The 18,305-nt window shown below is 42.3% G+C and overlaps 1 protein-coding gene across 1 annotated transcript; it reads left to right on the top strand.

Moving 5' to 3' along the window:
* The first annotated feature begins 1,335 nt into the window (after positions 1 to 1,335).
* On the top strand, positions 1,336 to 15,989 carry fbxw11a (F-box and WD repeat domain containing 11a). The gene is made up of 13 exons (XM_053429008.1): positions 1,336 to 1,491; positions 5,834 to 5,902; positions 6,647 to 6,866; positions 7,047 to 7,233; positions 7,516 to 7,606; positions 7,852 to 7,989; positions 9,673 to 9,791; positions 11,812 to 12,061; positions 13,153 to 13,271; positions 13,627 to 13,737; positions 13,844 to 13,922; positions 14,362 to 14,526; positions 14,690 to 15,989. Exons 1-12 carry the CDS (start codon positions 1,453 to 1,455, stop codon positions 14,521 to 14,523), a joined length of 1,584 nt encoding a protein of 527 aa, XP_053284983.1. The 5' UTR covers positions 1,336 to 1,452; the 3' UTR covers positions 14,524 to 14,526; positions 14,690 to 15,989.
* The last annotated feature ends 2,316 nt before the right edge of the window (positions 15,990 to 18,305 follow it).

The following is an 18,305-nucleotide window of genomic DNA, read 5'->3' as shown; positions in this document are numbered from 1 at the left end:
AATTAACATGTTTTCATGGTCCTGTGCTAGTGATGAGGACACTTGCTGCTTTCAGGGAATTCGTGAGGATCCACCTCATATCGGAGCTAAATTATTTTTTAATTGCAGGAAGTAATGTAGTACTTTTATAAAGATATTCATTAGTGTCCTGCTTGATATAAGATGTTTTCTCATAAAACAACATATTGAATCCAATTGCCAGTTTTCATCTATGACATATTTTGAGAACCCCTGTAAATTACAGCTTTAATTGGGTACAAAAATTTCCTTTTTTTAATGCGTTCCTTTGGATATATTTTTTAGGTTAATACTTAATCATCTAGAAATTTAGATTTGCCAGTGGCTTGACTCAATCAAACATGAACTTGAGTTATCTATCAAGCTTTGGGGAATAAATCCAAAAAGGCGGTAAAATATTGAAATACACCAAACCCCCAAACTTTTTATAAATAATTGTTTCCCAGGAAAAGCTAAGGATGTATATGGAGCACACGATAAAATTCTCAAAGTACGATCTGTACTGGAACAAAACATACTGCACAATATAGTGCTAGAAGTTTTCTAGTGAATCCATCTGTGACTTGGGATGTGATTAATTCAAACAGTGAGTTTACTGTCGACCGCGTTTCTCTAATTCACCTGGGATTCATTGGATAGCACCAGCAAAGGTGAACTAAGGTAAAGGATGGCAGGGACACAGCTGTCTGGGTTATTTTGCTGAATCAAGCCTGGAGCGTAACACTTGCTTGAATCCTTGTTGAGCGGGAACTTCTGGGATTTATTCTGCAAAGATGCACTGTCAACTCTGTAACCCTGACTTTTGGAATAGGCACCTGATGTAATGACTGTTGCATTGTATCATCCCTCTAATTCCATTGCATTGATTCAAATCCTGCATGATCCTGTGTGGATTTGCTCAAATATTAAGCTGGATGTAAATGTATTGAAGCTGACACCCATACCTCTTCTCTTGAATTGTGTTTGAACGTATTATCTCAAAGCTACAGGCATGCTCACCTCTCAGCTGCTGGAGCTGCATTTAAAAAACCGTTTCCTCCCGGTCTCGTATGACATATTGAAAACATCCTGCAGCATCTCATAGCAAAGCTATGCGGATGATTGATTTCGCCTTAGTGTATTCCTCTTCAGGATAGCAACAGCATCTTCATCCATTTGCCCTTTTGTTTGGGGGAGTCACCGGGGAAGCCTTGGTAGCACGGACAGCCAATCAATAAATGGCTAAGCCGCGACACGACCCTCCTTTTTGGCAAAATCTGTCCAATCGGCGCGGTTCCTCCGGAGCATGGGCGTTCCCATCCCCCACCCACCCTTTGACACTGCCCTACCGGAGCTGTGTGGCTGAGCGAAGTGAATGACGTCTCTGCATTTGCGGGCCGCCGACGCAGGGCTGGGTTTCCATTTTCAGAGCGAGTTTCGGGGGGGATCGTCAACATGGAGCCGGAGATGGAGGACAAAACGTTGGAACTGATGGTAAGGATCGTGTCGATGCGGCACCACGGACCCCCGCGGGCGGCAGTATCGGTGTTTTATTCGGGCGGGGGAAGCGCCGAGGCTCGATTCGACGGCAGGGACGAGCTGAGGCGGCTTTTCGGGAGAGGTGGAGGAGAAAGGAGGGGGGGGAACCAGAAATCAGAGGGAGGGCCTGAAATGATCGCTACATTTGGTTAAGAACGCTCCGCTTACGAGCCGGATAGCTGAACAACACCGAGACCATATCATCCGACAGGTGTAAAGTGTGGGGGTCTTGAGGTAATATTGGCAATCAGCGGGGAAACGAGAGGCTCGATGGGCAGCCGTCGGCCGGAGACAGCGGAGGGTTCTCGGTGTAGCGTTCACTGCGGTGACGCTGCGCCACTTTAACTGGGCCCTGTCTGATACTTAGCCATCCGGCTAACGCTGGCTAGAAGGCGACGAAGCACTTAAATTCACGGGTAATGTCACATTATCCCGTTTATGTTCGGAGCCGCCGACACGATGACTGGCATGTGGAGCAGTCGGGTCGTTTCCACAGCTCCACGGAATACAGCTGATATCGTAACAATGCGCTGCCTACGTGTTTATATTTGTCAAGTGCGTAGAAGGAAGTGTTGTGCTTTTTCATTCACACAGGCGAGGTAGCAATTAGCTTCATAGGTAGCGTGCTAAAATGCTAAGTATCCTTGACGTTCATTTACATATCAAACAGTCCATTGATCAGGGTGGTTGTAGCTAATTTGGCGAGCAGGAACCTTAACAACCGTTATAAGACAGTTTCCCTCCACGTGAGGTCAGGTTAGGACAACATGTAGCCTAGGTTTCTTGTGAAATGATTAGCTACCCCGGTAAGCTAGCCAGCTAGGCTAACTTTAGCTGACTAACAGCTAACATTAATATTACAGGGGTCGAAGTGGTCGCAAGGAAGACGTTAGTTGGGATGGGGCCACAACATGTGTTTGGGTCATTTTGCTTCCATGGAGTTAGTCTCAGTTTGACAGATTAGACAATATAAACACCACATCTGAAGTAGAGAACATCCTTCAGGTTTCCAAGCAAACAAATCCATGTTTATTGTCAGGCAGACCAACGATAGTGAGATAGGCTTAGAAAACGACAGTGTTTTGTAGATGTTATGGACTTAACGCATCCTGTGTGGCCTGATTGGTTCTTAAGTTAGTAGTGTGTCTATTCTTGCTCAATAACCCTCTCTACAATCACTATAGATGTCTATATGCCATGAGAGGAACTATGACACAAAATACATCAACGTTACGAATAGATTAGTTTGTTTATATCCTTTTTAGAAAGGGCACATGCTGGTGTCTATTTCCCATCCCATCTCTGACTTCACATATTGTAATATTAGGCCTTACATAAACGCAGGGTGTGAGGAATTACATTCTCCAGTCCTGAAGAAAAGTTCGAAATTTGTCTGGGTTGTGTCTGTGTATTTAATTTGAATTTTGAGTTTATTTTCTTCCCAGTGTTATTCAATAACCACCCATGAGAGTGGGGATGGCAGAACAGTGGGTCGGGATTCTGTCAAACCAAAAATGGCAATAATTGACAAATTAATCCCATTGCCCCTCCCTCTCCTCTACCTATCCCCACCCAGTTCACGTCTAATAATGCTTCTGTGTGTGTGTGTGTGTGTGTTGGTGTGTGTATGTGTTTACCAGTCTGTATCTTGTGTGTGAAAGAGTGTGTTCCTGCGCTCACTGTGTCAATGTGTGTGTAGCTCTAATACTGGTTTTTCCCCTCACTATCCCCCACCTCCTTCCTTCTTCTTTTCCCCTCACCTTTTGATAATGTCCCTACTCACCTCCTCAATATCAAACCAAACCTTATTTATTTACATTCACATTATTTCTGTATTCCTTACACTTTCCCACACTCTTGCTCCTAAACAACTACTCACCACTTCCATCTGTCCATCCATTCATCGATCCATCCATTCACTCGTCTCCTTTGGTTTCCTCCTCTGAACATCCCTCATCATCCCCCGCCCCCTCCTCTTTTCCTTTACTTCCCATCTCTGGTCTCTTGCTCTTCCCTTTCTCCTCCTCCCTCACCCTGTCCACTTCGTTCTCCTCCTCCCTTCCTCCCTTACTCTCTCTCTTTCACACAGTGCTCTGTGCCTCGCTCTCTCTGGCTGGGCTGCTCCTCGGTGGCTGAGAGTTTGTGTGCACTCAGGTGCCTGCAGAGCATCCCCTCCACCCGGGCTCACAACCAGGTTCTGCCTCTCTCCTCCTAATTCTGCTGCTCCTCCTCCTCCTCCTCTCCCTTTCCTTCCTCCCTCGCCATCTCCTCACCCATCACTTTTCCACACCCACTTCTCATGAGTCCTAATACCACCAAGGTGTGTAATGCACCTACTCACCCTCCCCTCATCCTCTCACCTCCTCACCTTCCGTTGTCCTTTCCTCCCTGTTTGAAGCATACTGCTCTCAGGTTCTTCTCTGGTGTGTCCTCAAACTCGCTCTGCTTTAAACTTAATTTTAGCTGTGCAAACTGTAATTGGCTTCTTTATAATCATGTTAAATCACAGTTCTTGCATCTAAATTAGGTCACAGAACGTTTAAAAAGAAAGTCAAACAGCGATTGTGCCCTGTAATGAAAACAGGACTCTTTTATAATCAGTTTAGTTTGAATGGTAAAATACTTCCAAAGTACTTTGGTGTGGGTAGAGGGAGGCTGCTGGGGGTACCAGAGAATAACCCTGCATTGAGGAGTAATGTTTTCTCCTCTTCTACCTGGAGATGTGAGGGCCGAGGTGGGGGGTCTTCCTTCAAGCTCTGAGAGGCTACATGCTTGCTTGCCTGCCTGCCTGGCCAAACATGGTCTGTCTGTTTTATTTCTCCTTTCTTCTCTTCTTCTGCTCTGCATGACCATTAACACCAGCAAACTAGCTTCTTGTCCTGTCTGCTTTAGTCTTGGTACCTGTCCTTTTGTTTGTATGTTTGTTTGAATCTTCTAGTGGCAACTACTAACATGTTCTATGTTGGTTTTGCTCTCCACGTGTAGCAGCACGGAGTTAGATGGATAACTAAAATGAGTAAAGCCTGGCATTGCACTCTATGATCCAAATTTGATGGGGTTCTCTGTTTCATTAGAAAAGAATATCTAGATAATTTAGCAATAGCAATTTTAAAGAGGCCTCAGGTAGACCACCTATGGCGATTCTTAAGCTTCTGGAGAAACAACAACAGATGAGCTATTACAATAGAGAGACAGGCCTCTATTCTAGCTTTTTCTCCAGCATAGACATTTCCCGACTCTGACCTTGTACAGATATACAATAGCTTTGACCCTCTCCTTGGCAAAGGCCTTGTGTGTCCCATTCCCCCGAATTAGCTTGTGATATACACTGTTAGGAAAAAACATATATACCTAGGAGTGAACCTGCAATGGATTATTGTACAGTAGTCCCTTTTTGCCCTCTGACACGGCTTGACTGTATGTTTTCATGGCGGAGAATTAGCAGTATCTAGAGCCGTCATTTTTTTGTATAGGACAAGATGGTGAATATCCGTTGTACGTTTGAAGGCTTTGCCAGTCAAGTATGTGCTAGTTTGATCAGAATCCTAATTTTCATGTTGACCTTAGAACTAGTCCTTTGTATCTTCAGTCACAGCTGCAAGCTGTAGATAGCAAGCACCCGTAAGAGGAAAACAGATCTCCATGTTGGTGGTGTATGTATGAAATGATGAATGCAACAAAATGATATGGCTGCCTTATTGAATATGACTTCCAAAGAAGTTTGCATGCCATAAAGAACTTGCGATTTCCCTAATAATTCAGATACAGTCCATTCTCCTGATGATGATTTAAATTATTAATAAGAACTGGACAAATGGTCGCCCCCTGTCATTCTGTCTCTGTGGATATGTGAACTTAAGGCTCTAGGCATGATAGAAATGACTGGGATCCGGTTGCCTCTCAGTTTTTTCCCCTGTATTCCATATATGCTGTAAGACAACTATCTGACTAAAGTTTCATTACAGTCATGCCTGAGCTTCTGCCAGTGACATACCCAAGATGCTGCAGTTTAATTTCCTGTCCAGACTACATAGCCCACATCAGACGAGCAAGCCGATAGATTCCTTTTGTTGCAGCTCAGTTTTTTTCGCTCGATATGTTTGTGTGTATGCACGTGTTTTTGTGCGTGCACGCCTCAGAAGTCATAATAGTTACCCTTCCTTGGCTGTCTCTGTGGCACTCATGTGTCCAGCACTATCTACACCGCTGCCCTGGTTCTCACAGTGCCTTCAGCACAGACACAAAAAGACTAAGACACTTACCTGCACCATTTCTTTGTTTTGTCCTTTTTCTACAGAACACATCAGGGATGGAGCCGCAGAACCTTGTGGACGATCTGTCGCCAAAGAAGACCACAGTTATCAAGGTGTGTGTGTGCTTGAGGGTAATATGTGGGTGTGTGAACTGTTCGTGTATCTGAGACCAGAGCTTGGCGAAGAGTTGAGATCTGCACGCTCATTGATAAAGTAACATTTATAGCAATGTTAACTGTGGTGATTTTTGATTTAACAATATACAGTGACAGCAGATTTTTTTTCTCTGCATGGACAGTTCCCTTCAGGATATTATACAAATAAACACTCAACACTGATGTTGACATTAACATGTTTTTCTTCTGTTCCCACACATACACCACTGATACACTGCATTGAAAATGTATTTTTAACTTAATCCATTCTACAACAGCGAGAGACTTGATTAAGTGCATAGAGTGCTGTAAGGCCCAGAACAGCTACATTGTTACACCCCCCAGTCTGATCTGATTTACTCTTTTCATACATGAAAAAAACATTTTTAATTATTTTAGGTGTTATTAGGTTAGTTCCACTGTAGATGCTCGATTTGGATTTAAATAAGATTTTTTTTTAAACTCATTCTAATCTAAGATGCTCATACTGACATAACATCATCTGACAATTTCTCCATATGCGGAAATAAAGTTTGATATACAGCCCAAATAAGTGCCCCCCACACGACTGACATTTCTTATTCAGTATTTTAATTAATGTACTCTACACTATAATAAAGATATTATAATTATATTAATGATAACAGAAACTTTCAACACGTTTTTAAATGTCTAATATTTATGTGTTCCTCATCTTTATAGCTTAGTAACGGCCCTGTTGTGGGGTCCCGCAAGCGTCCATCGGAGGGAAACTATGAGAAGGAGAAAGATAACTGCATCGTACTGTTTGACCAGTGGTCAGAGGCCGACCAGGTGGAGTTTGTCGAGCGACTGATCTCCCGAATGTGCCACTATCAGCATGGCCACATCAACTCCTACCTCAAACCCATGCTACAGAGGGACTTCATTACTGCGCTGCCAGGTACACATTTGTAAATGCAATATTTACACTACAGTCCGATGGGACACAGTTTAGCACTTCTTTTTTTTTTGGTTTAGCACAAATTTCCTTCCAATCATATGATTTTATAAATAAAGGGAAATCCTACTTTACCTCGTAATAATTTTGAGGCAAAAAATTAACTCTGATCCTTTTCTGTAGCCCAAGGCTTGGATCACATAGCGGAGAACATCCTGTCTTTCCTGGATGCACGCTCGCTGTGCTCGGCAGAGCTGGTGTGTAAGGAGTGGCAGAGGGTCATCTCGGAGGGTATGCTGTGGAAGAAGCTCATCGAACGCATGGTCCGCACCGACCCGCTCTGGAAAGGCCTGTCTGAACGACATCAGTGGTGAGATTTTGCTAACACACATAGTGGTGCCTATCCTACTACCATATATTATATAAAGATATAAATAGCTGAGGCTGGTATAAATTAAGTGGATGCCTGTTGAGATTTTCAAGTAAACACTTAGTTATTGGAGTGTTAGTCTTGTTTTAGAATTTTAAATGAGCCTGACTGAAGGAGAGAATGAGGAGGTCAGATTAGATTCTGTTGTCTTAAGTGTGTGTTGTTGAAAAATCCCAGTGGACACAAAGCAGGCAAAGCACTTATATTTTTTTTCCCCCCCAGGGAGAAATACCTGTTCAAGAACCGAACATCGGAAGTCCCACCCAATTCCTACTATCACTCCTTGTATCCCAAGATCATCCAAGACATAGAGGTGAGACACAACAGCTAAATGGATTTTAGTATTGCACTTGTTTGTGAAGAGTAATTTATTAACAGTTTATTAATACAGTAAATTGTCTTTAAACCAGAAAAATACTATGAACACTTTCCGGCTATCTAGATCTTAAATATTTCTCTCAGTTCTAACCACATTACGTTGTACAATATGCAGTGTTACGAGTCTTTGGATGCCTCCTGGTGTTAATCTTTTTCGCTCTTTCTCTCTCGTCCCTCCAGACTATTGAGGCTAATTGGCGGTGTGGCAGACACAACTTGCAGAGGATTCAGTGTCGCTCAGAAAACAGTAAAGGGGTTTACTGTCTCCAGTACGATGATGACAAGATCATCAGTGGCCTTAGGGACAATTCCATCAAGGTATGTGTATTTGAATGGGAAAAAATGTCTCAGAAAATCCGAGGTCTAATCGCGATGGCTCTGCCCCCTTTATTTTTATTGTTGCCACTGCAACCAACGATCACCCTCACTAACTTTTCAGATGCAAAACTACCTCAGAGGTGGGTCGAATACTGTCAGATCATTTCACTGTCGATTTCATAGATTATTTATTTCATTATGAAAGGTAAAATATCCCCTTTTTTCTAATTTTTCTCATTGACAGCTGCGGAAACAAAAACTAATTTCCAAGAATTACAGCTGATGACCCCTGTTCTGTACGACAGCAAAACAACAGGATGTGAAAGTCGTGTTGAGTTAGTGCAACTATTTTACAAAATACAAATGTACTGCCCCACAACTAAGTCATCATGTTAACATGGACAGCTGTAATAGTTACAATACTACGACAATAGACTAAATAAGACACTCGTGTAAATTGCGCGTTCTGATTACCTGAACTTTAACGTCCTTTTGGGGTTTTAAAACATTTGCGTCATGGACATAAAGCAGTTACCAACTCCTTGACAACGCATGTACTGGCTTCCAGTGTTAACAAGATTGAAAAAATAACAAGGAGTTGAAGCTTATACAAAATCAGAAAGAAAAAACACAATAGGATAAACATTACCATCGTGCATTTAACCATTTCAGGTTGTGGTTTTGAAATTGTGGTCGACTGTATGAAGGCATGGATGTTGATGGGAGTCATAATCAGACTGTGAGCTGTAACATGTAAACAGCAATATGAATGGTTTATTCTTTTAGCAACTCATCTTAACATCATACCTGGAGAATGTCTTGTACAGCATAAGGTTCAATAGTTGTAATATCACATTCGATGTAAATCTAGTCAGTGTGTTTGATTTATTTAATCAACATAAGAGCCAGAATTAAATTTCAATTTGTGCAAAAAAATAAAATAAGGGCCAGTTTCGCAACTTTTTTTGGTTTGTTGCTACTGAAGCAGTGAAAACATATTGTAGACATTTGCCAGTCTGCCCTACTTACCCAAAATGACTTAAAGGAGTAATTAAAATGGATTCCATTTATGTAAGCACCAGTGGTGGAGGAAGCCAAAAGTGTAAGCTGTGAGAAACAATGTATGCTGCGTGTGTGGTTGTTTTCCTCCATCCTATCTTTGTGCATTTATGAATTGAATTTTTTCTTCTGGCTCAGAAGGGGCTCAACGTCTCATTGTCTACGTTGCTGAGCTAAACCAGCAGACACGGAGACATAACACAAGTGAATTATAGGTTTAAAGGGCTCAGCTCCAGACCCGTTGTGTTTTCCATTTATCTGTCTGGCCTGGGAGAGCGAAGAAGATGATGAAGAAGAGGATGGGGGGGATAGAGGGGAGGAGAGGGAGCAGATTGGTCTTATTGTTCTGGAGGAGGCTGATGCACACCCAGGGAAGAGCTGAATTGGTCTTTTGCTCACACACGCACAACCCAGCACAGCAGTGGGGAAATGGGGCATGAACAGTACACACTGTAAGAATAGGCCATTCTTGGCATGACCCAGATCTGCAACCTTTTCCAAAACCTCTTCTTTTTCTCTTCTTTTATTTTCTCTGTGTGCCCACTCTTTCAATGTCGCCCTCTGCTTCACCCTCCTTCCTCCTCTTCATCCTCATTCTCATGCTGCTGTGTATTCTCCTCACAGATCTGGGATAAGCAGTCACTGGAGTGTCTGAAGATACTGACCGGTCACACAGGCTCAGTGTTGTGTCTGCAGTATGATGAGAGGGTCATCGTCACCGGGTCGTCTGACTCGACTGTCAGGTAAGGCACATGTCTTACAGAATGAAAACATAGTTTAATATAAAGAAGAAGTCAAAGCTGTGTCAGCAGAAATAAAAGTGATTCCAGTTGCTGAAGAGAAAGTTGTTACTCACCGCTTATTAGGCTTAACAACTCAATGGGACTTACTCTGTCATATTTACTAACCTATTATTAGACTTAATGAGACGCAAAACGCATGGGGATTTATATATACTTACTTTGGTATCCTCAGACTAAAGCTAGCGATTGTATATTATTCAGTTTACAAGTCAAAATTCATGCAGCCTATTGATATTTCTGAGGGTTGCGAAATCACCCAGCATGTATTAGTACAGACACGTACAAGAGACATTTGATTCCACCACCAAAGTACAAAAACAGATATGTAAACATTTTCTTTAGCTCAGGCTTTGTTATAGTAGAAAGGGGTTTCTGCAATGTAGGCTTTGTAATTGAAGGTTAAGTCAGGTCGGACACGGAAGAATACACTCATGGAAGAATTATATTAAATCCTACTTATCAACAAAGCACTTTTCCCTTTTAAAAGGGAGACATTAATTAGCTGTTTACTTACCAATAATATTCTCCATCTCTCTTGAGATGTGAAAATCAATAGTGATTTGTTATGTTGTAAAATCACAGTACATAGATAGAACTATTTAATTTTTAGAGTCTATGATCACACAACAGGTAAGAGAGGTGTTTTTAGTCAAATCACTCATCCTGAGGGTTCTCTTTTTCTTTTTTTTTAGCACCTCATGCTTGTTCAGGCATTCAGAATTAAGTCCCTCTGAAGAATATAGTAATGAGCTCATTCACACAACAAAGTGTACTTACATTGTTTGTATGAATAGAGATATGGCAGCTGTGTGTTTTTCGTTTCTTTAACTTTATTAACCATATGTCATGCAACATGCAGGACTCCCACAAAACCTATCCAGTTCAGGGTATATACATATTAATTATTTTAAAAAACATAACATGGAAAACAAATTCTAATATCAGTTTATTTATTTTCATAATGTACAACATAGCTTTTAATTCCTCATTCCATAAAATTAGTTTCAGGCTCAAAAGATGGTTCTGCTGCTGTTCACATTTCTATAATTTCTACACACTTTCATTCTCTAGTCTGTTTCTCACAGTCAGGACCGAAATTCCTTCTGCCTGTTTTGAATCCCCAGTTTACAGTTGGGTTCCCACCCAATCTACAGCTACTCCTCACAGTCAGACAATAAAAACACTATATACAGATGCAATATAAAACACTGAGGATTATTATTTCATAGTGGGTTAGATTTACTTTCATTAGCAGAGATAGCGGGATATGTTTTATTGCAGATTTTTAAAGACCTGGCTGGTGTGTTTATGTCGACACTTGCTTGGCTACTGCACACAGAAGCTCAACATTAATTCTCGTATTACTTCACACTTCAGCCGTACTTGCTGGGCAATATCCAAGGAAAATGTGACTTCACTTCCTTAGCAACGGCTTGACAGGCACTTTGTTTTTACATTTGGTTGTAAGCTTTTCCAGTGTTTTCTGCATTCCCTGTTCAGTTACATGTTCTTCAGAGTCACCCGTGTGTGTGTGTGTCTGTGTGTGCTTGCATGCACGTACGTGAACTCTCCATTGTAAAACTAATAAACATAATTCTCTCTCATCTCTCCATTGTTTTCCTTTTCCTTCACTCCCACTGCATGTCTTTTCCACTCTCCCTTCTTTTATTTTTCGTTTCGACAACTCTTCCTGCTGCCCTCATCTTTCTTTCCTACACCCCTCCCTCCCCCTTGTCATTTTCCACTTTCCCCCCCCCTCTGTCATTCCTTCTCTCTTTGTCTCAAACCCATCCCCTTTCATTCAACATCCCCATTTTTCTTTCCTGCCCTACCTTCACCTTCTCTTCTCCTCCCTCCACTACCTTTGCCCTCATCAATTGGCCACCCTGCCATCTCTCCATATGTCTGTTTTCATTTCCTCCTGTTTCCCTCTGCGGCTCTCCTTCTGTCTCCTCCGCAGGGTGTGGGAGGTAATGACGGGTGAGGTACTTAACACACTGATCCACCACAACGAGGCAGTTCTTCACCTGCGCTTCGCCAACGGTCTGATGGTCACCTGCTCCAAGGACCGTTCAATTGCAGTTTGGGACATGGCCTCACCCACTGACATCAGCCTACGCCGGGTCCTGGTGGGACACCGAGCAGCTGTCAACGTGGTCGACTTCGATGACAAATACATTGTGTCCGCCTCAGGGGACCGCACCATCAAGGTAACAAGAGAACTTGACTTCTAAAGATATGTTACTGATAGCTGCTGGAGGGTAGGGTTTTGTAAAATATTGTTTAACTGGTAAAGTTTGGAGCTCTGACAGTAATACAGATGACACAATTTCTTTAGCAGTTTTCTCCATATTTTTACAGTCTTATTTGAATGATTAACAGGGGGATAGATTTTTATATAATTTGTTTTAACGGTGACATTTTCATGGCATCACAGTATACAATATTTTATTATATTATCATTAGTTTCAAATTTAGGAATTATTTACATCCCTTAAGTAAATAAAAGTAGTGATAGCACTTTATAAAAGTTATCTGTGATAATAATTATGGATTCATGTGCTGATTATTTTTTTCATCAATCAATTTATTATTTGATTTGTGAAAAATTCTGAAAATAGTTCTTCACAAGTTCTCTAACTGCATAAAAGTGTAAACAGACTGACCTGTCTGACTTCAATACGCACACATGCATATCAGCCCCGAGGTGGGAAAGTTGTGTGTTTCTTCGTGCAGTGTGTGTGGTCAAGTCAGAGGTTACTGAACACTCAGACAATGCAGAATGTGGGAAATTATTCTGATATTCCTCACATGTTATGATCATTATTTGAACATTTACATGTTTTTTTTAAGTATAAATCAAAGTTAAAAACCAGACACATACTTCTGCACTGAGCAATGTTGTTGTAAGTGATTGAGAAACATGCCTGATGTGTTCCCCCTTTCGAAAAACAGCACATTCAGGTTTTGGGAAATCCAAAGTATTCCCACTCTGCTGATTTTAGTTTCTTTTCTGGGGTAGGAAGAAAGGTGATATCTCTCTGCCATTGTCTCTGCTACGTGTGTGTGTGGTACAAAGGAAATGCTCAGACACACGTGTCATTCTCTATTCAGTAGCATTTTTGTCCGCCTATTCTGTGTTAGGAAGCAAATGGACACAGTAGGCTACCATCAGTCTCATACCATGGTGTTCAATGAAACCAGAGCACTGCTACAACCGATTGTGATGTGAGCTTTATGGACTAAGACAGTTAAATGAACCAAATACTTACCTTTCTGTGTTGTGCTCCCCCCCCCGCAGGTATGGAGCACCAGCACCTGTGAGTTTGTGCGCACTCTAAATGGTCACAAGCGGGGTATTGCCTGTCTACAGTACAGAGATCGTCTGGTGGTCAGTGGCTCATCTGACAACACAATCCGGTAAGCATGTGAGACCTGAGCATAAACCAACACATTTCAGCCACCAGGGTGTTTTTACAGGAGCCTCTTTTGTTAGCGGTCTAATAAAGATGTATATGGTTAATGTATTGAAGTATAATTATTAATATTAAGAAATAATAAATCATTTTGTCCAATGATTCGCAGCTTATTTACTGTTTAAACATCGTGGATCTCTTAACCAGACATCGATGAGGCCTCCTGGGCTGAAAGCATTATATAGTAAAGTGTAGCTGGAAAAATGTATCTTTGTTCAGACCAATACTCGAGTGGTGATGTAAACATTGTAGAGTCTGTTTATTTCTGTTTGTAAACTTCGGCTTTTCTCTCTGTGCAGGTTATGGGACATAGAATGTGGGGCATGTTTGCGAGTCCTGGAAGGTCATGAGGAATTGGTGCGCTGCATTCGCTTTGACAACAAGAGGATCGTCAGCGGCGCCTACGACGGGTGAGTGTTGTTAATGAATGGGTTTGTTGTTAACATGGAAACACGTGGTTTTTTTTGCACAAAGACTGAATTTGTCCCTGACGTCTTGTCATGTTTCACTCGGCAGTAAGATCAAGGTGTGGGACCTGCAGGCAGCACTTGACCCACGAGCCCCCGCCAGCACATTATGTCTGCGCACTCTAGTGGTGAGTACCAGAGATTTACTGTGTTGACACATGGTTAACAGCTGGGGCTAATGCACAAGCGTCTTTAGCCACTTTTTTTAATGAACTTAGGTTTGGTTATAAAATGTCAGCTGTAAAGGATTGAAAAAGTTTGAACTAGTCACTACTAAAATGTTAAAGCCTTTTTTTTATAGTTTTTATATAATTCTCTCTCATACAAGCTTAAACTCCTTTCATATTAGAAATTCATATGAAAACATGAGTGAGATCCAGTATTTCCCAAACTTTGAGTTTCAAGTGGTTGTTGTCTTGTATGGGGAAATGGATCCTGTAAAAACACAACTGAGTTCATAAGCTAATGAACAATCGCACAACACTAGTCCATCAACCTGCACTTTCAGCTTCAATGGTGACATCCCAAACGTCATAACATCCTAATGATGTGTTTGTGTGTCTGCAGGAGCACTCTGGCCGCGTGTTCCGTCTCCAGTTCGATGAGTTTCAGATCATCAGCAGTTCTCATGACGACACCATTCTGATCTGGGACTTCCTGAACGTCTCAACCAACGGGCAGTCAGAGGGACGGTCTCCCTCCCGCACCTACACTTACATTTCTAGATAGCAGGTACAAAAACACTCTCACACACGGCTGGAAAGAGCTTCCTGTAAACATGTAATGTCCTGCATCACCGATGAGGTTGACAGAATTACTTCCTGTACTGTGCATAATGTATTTATGATCCCTGAGTGGACCTGTGTGTGACTGGGAAACTGCTTCTCTGCCTCAGGTGGCGCCGTCCACTGCACCCTTCCTTGGAGGAGCCCAGGGCTGATGGGCTGATGGATGCATCCATCATGGAAAAGGAGTCCATCTCCTCTCTTTCCTCTTCGTCATCTCTCTGTCCACTTCCCCACCCTGCACCCCGCCACCTCACCCCTCCTCAGCCCGTTCTGACAGACTCTAAAGCTTGTGCCCATGGCCTGCCCAGTACGGTGACATGTACACACAGACACGCACATATACACACAGGTCAACACTGATGAGGACGCCCTACTACGCAACCAATGCAACTCTCCCAAGAAGTTCACCTTCAACTCTTAATTTATGTTTTGTAAAGTACACTAATGACAGTATTACCGTAGATCTTATATAAGTCCCAAGCTCCCTTTTTTCCCTTTGATAGAAACTTCAAGCAGCTTCTGCTCCTCGGTTTTCAACCCCCTGCCAAAACAGGTTCCCACAGATATGGAATCGCTTATAGATATATATTTATATATACATATATATTACACACATACACACAAACACACACAGTGGCGCAGTTGGACAGAGGATGACAGGAGCTGTGATGCGGGAGACAGAGACTCTTTACTCAGCTCTAGAAAAAGGAGGGGAGGATGGGAGACGGAGAGAGTGAACGAGGGAGAATGTTTAGGGAATGACCTCCCTGCTCCCTCTCACTCCCTCTTACTCTGCCCTGTCTCTCTCGACACCCCCCCGAGCCCCACCTCCCCTTCGCTCCCCCCTTCGCTCTAACCCCCAGAGATGCACACTTGCTTGGAACACGGGGGGGCACGCACACTCGAGTTTTCGAGTGCGTTTGTTGTATGTGGACTTATGTGAAATGGCCGAACAGAGCAGAAGCGTCAAACAAACAGACATGCATGTGAGGTTGCCATGGATACAGCATCCCGGCGCACCTCTGCTTTTTTTTTCTCTAACTCTTACTTTCTTACTGTTTTTTATTACTGTTATTTTCTAATTTTATTTGAGTATTTTGGTTCTTAGTACCAACATCATACTAAGCGTAGTCCTCTTTCTCTTTCCCTCTCTTTCTCTCTCTCTCTCTTACTGTCTTTTTCCTCCTTTCTTTCTTCTAACTTCCTCCCTTGGTCATCTGTCCCTCTCACTCCATCTCTCTCTCCCTCCCATCATCTACGTGCTTGCTTTGGTTATGAGAGAAGCTGGAACTCAAGAGCTCAAATTTAGCTGTAAACGGAGTTGTCTTGTCAAAAATTGTGTTGTATATTAAAAATGATTTTTTAAAGAAGAAAATGACCTTATTGTGAATAAAGTACTTGACAGTGGTGGAGTGTTGAGCCAACTGTAACATGAATGAGTGTCTAATTGTCTGTGTGTGCGCGAGTGTGTGTGGGCGTGCATGTGTCTGTGTCCTATGCTGCCTCTGTATCTGACATGTTCCCAGACTGTTCCTCCTCCTCTTCAAACTGCAGGGAACAAACCGCTCAGTTTTCTGGATTGCTGACAAGAATACTTGAAAATGAAAACAAGATAATTGATTGTCAAAAGAGGTTTTTAACTCCTGATCATGTGACTGGATTTTACTGGAAAATCTTGTATCTTTGAGTGTTTTCCTCCAGCAGCAACTCGACTCAGCAGACATCATTTGGTGACGAAGACGATGGAGGAAAGTGCAACTGAAAGCTCAGGGAAAGGGTGGGTAGTGAAGCTTTTAGTGTTTTTATTTTTTTATTTTCATAAAAGGCTGATTTGAATGTTTACTGGCCAGTGTTTACATGTGCACTGGTATCTGGATGGAACATGAGAAACGTGGTTGTTCACATCCTAGATTGTGAAAGCATGTGTGTACAGTTATTCATCTCGCACCAACCAAACCTGGGTGAGGTGTTTTCTTGCCTTAGAGTTTTGTGTATTGGAGAACTCCACGCAGCGGTTTTCAGACATCGGGATGAGACCTCGAGGTTAAACATCAATTATTCAAATAGAAGTTGGTAGAGCGCACACCTCTGCTCAGGCCTAACGGGCCCATTAAAATTATATCAAGCTGCACAATCACAGATATCAGTTCCCTTTTTTTCACTAAGATCCAGGAAAATATTCTGGGAAAACTGAAAATCTTGAAAAAAAGCTCTCCCGATGTTAGAGAAATGAGTTGGATCTCTCCCCTTGATCTGGATCCACACCAAATGTAATGTTTTCCCTGACCCATACAAACCACATCCTTCCACCAAGTATCGTGGAAATCCAATTAGCTGTTTGTGTAATCTTGCAAACAAACCAACGAAATGCCCAGATCTGTGGCAAAATGGAAACCATCTTCTATAGGTGACGACTGGATGTAAGTCGGTTCTTTGAGTTCTGGTTGTTATGGATCACAACATGAACTTTAGGTGGGTATATGTTTGTCTTCCTGTGAGGAATAGACTATGCATTCCACAATAAGTTTCATAATGTTAGAACATGTTTGATACAAGTTTTTTTTTAAAGTCTGTTTTTGTAAAGATGTGAGAAAGTTAATTGAATTGATACAAACCGGCACTTAATGACATTTCCCACATTTTGAATCTTCATCAGGTAGATTGAATTTAGACTGTCAACAATAAATGTTAATAAAAGTGTTCAACTGCAGAATATTTTGCTTCTGTGAAAGTCAAAAGTTGTGTCAAGTAAACATTTCTAAAGACCAGTTTTCATCAATTAAAATGAATACTATTCTCTTTTAATCACATTTTATATGTATTAAAACAAAGTGCCTAAAGTGACATTATGCACCTGTCGAACAAGACTTTCCCGTGTAAATTTCACAATTGTTTCCCTTCACATGTTAGACTTTCCTAAAGCTTGCTACATGTATTTAGTTTGGCCACTAGGTGGGAGTATAAACTCAGCTATCTCCTCCAGTCTAATCTGTTTATGAGACTTGGGCTCTCAGTGTTTGGAGTCTAAACAACCTGTTACAGTACAACACACACTCAATCTGGTAAACACAGTAATCGTGAAGGACCAATGTGTGTTTAAAATCCCCGGTGTGATGCATTTACAGTGTTTGAGCTGTGCAGTGCGTCCGCCCGGTTCTTGTGAAGTGTGTATTCTCTCTGCCCGGAGGAGGAGGAGGAGGAGGAGGAGGGGAGTTGGCCGGCTGACGGGGGCTGGTTTTCAACATTTCTGGGTTTAGTTCAGTATAGTAGAATGTTTTAAATTCTGGGAATAAGTTATGTGGGATGGATTTGTGCTCGGTGGAGCACCATTAGTATATGATGTGTGTATGTGTTGGATATGGGTGTGTGTGCTTCCTCTGGGTCTGTGGGATTTTGGCCCATAATTCCTGCAGCTCTCAGGTCACAGCTCCGTTCTCACGCACATATTTGGCATTCCTTCCCCGACATGATTACCATACACCTTCCACTCTGGGTTTGGCTATGCGGGATATTTCCATCATTCCGGGGTGGAACTGGAGCAACGTTCCAGAAATGAGCAACTCACCCCCACCACCTCCCCTACCCCCCCAAAAACCAGTCTTCTTTATCCCACATCCACACCTCGATTCCCTCCCACCCTACTGTCCTCTTTATACACCCTACCACCCCCCCCCGGCACAGATTCCTGCTGCCTTGCAATGGGAATCCTCCGGTACAACCCTT

This window comes from Pleuronectes platessa, chromosome 8 (assembly GCF_947347685.1).
Source record: "Pleuronectes platessa chromosome 8, fPlePla1.1, whole genome shotgun sequence".
Lineage (NCBI taxonomy): Eukaryota > Metazoa > Chordata > Actinopteri > Pleuronectiformes > Pleuronectidae > Pleuronectes > Pleuronectes platessa.
Note: the sequence above shows the minus strand (reverse complement) of the source record. Positions and strands in the feature narration are given on the sequence as shown.

Excerpts from the sequence above, each read along its gene's own strand:
- fbxw11a (XM_053429008.1), top strand. The coding sequence starts at position 1,453 with ATGGAGCCGGAGATGGAGGACAAAACGTTGGAACTGATG. Across the intron at positions 6,867-7,046 it reads CTTCATTACTGCGCTGCCAG|CCCAAGGCTTGGATCACATA; the intron begins GTACACATTTGT and ends CCTTTTCTGTAG. Across the intron at positions 7,990-9,672 it reads TTAGGGACAATTCCATCAAG|ATCTGGGATAAGCAGTCACT; the intron begins GTATGTGTATTT and ends TTCTCCTCACAG.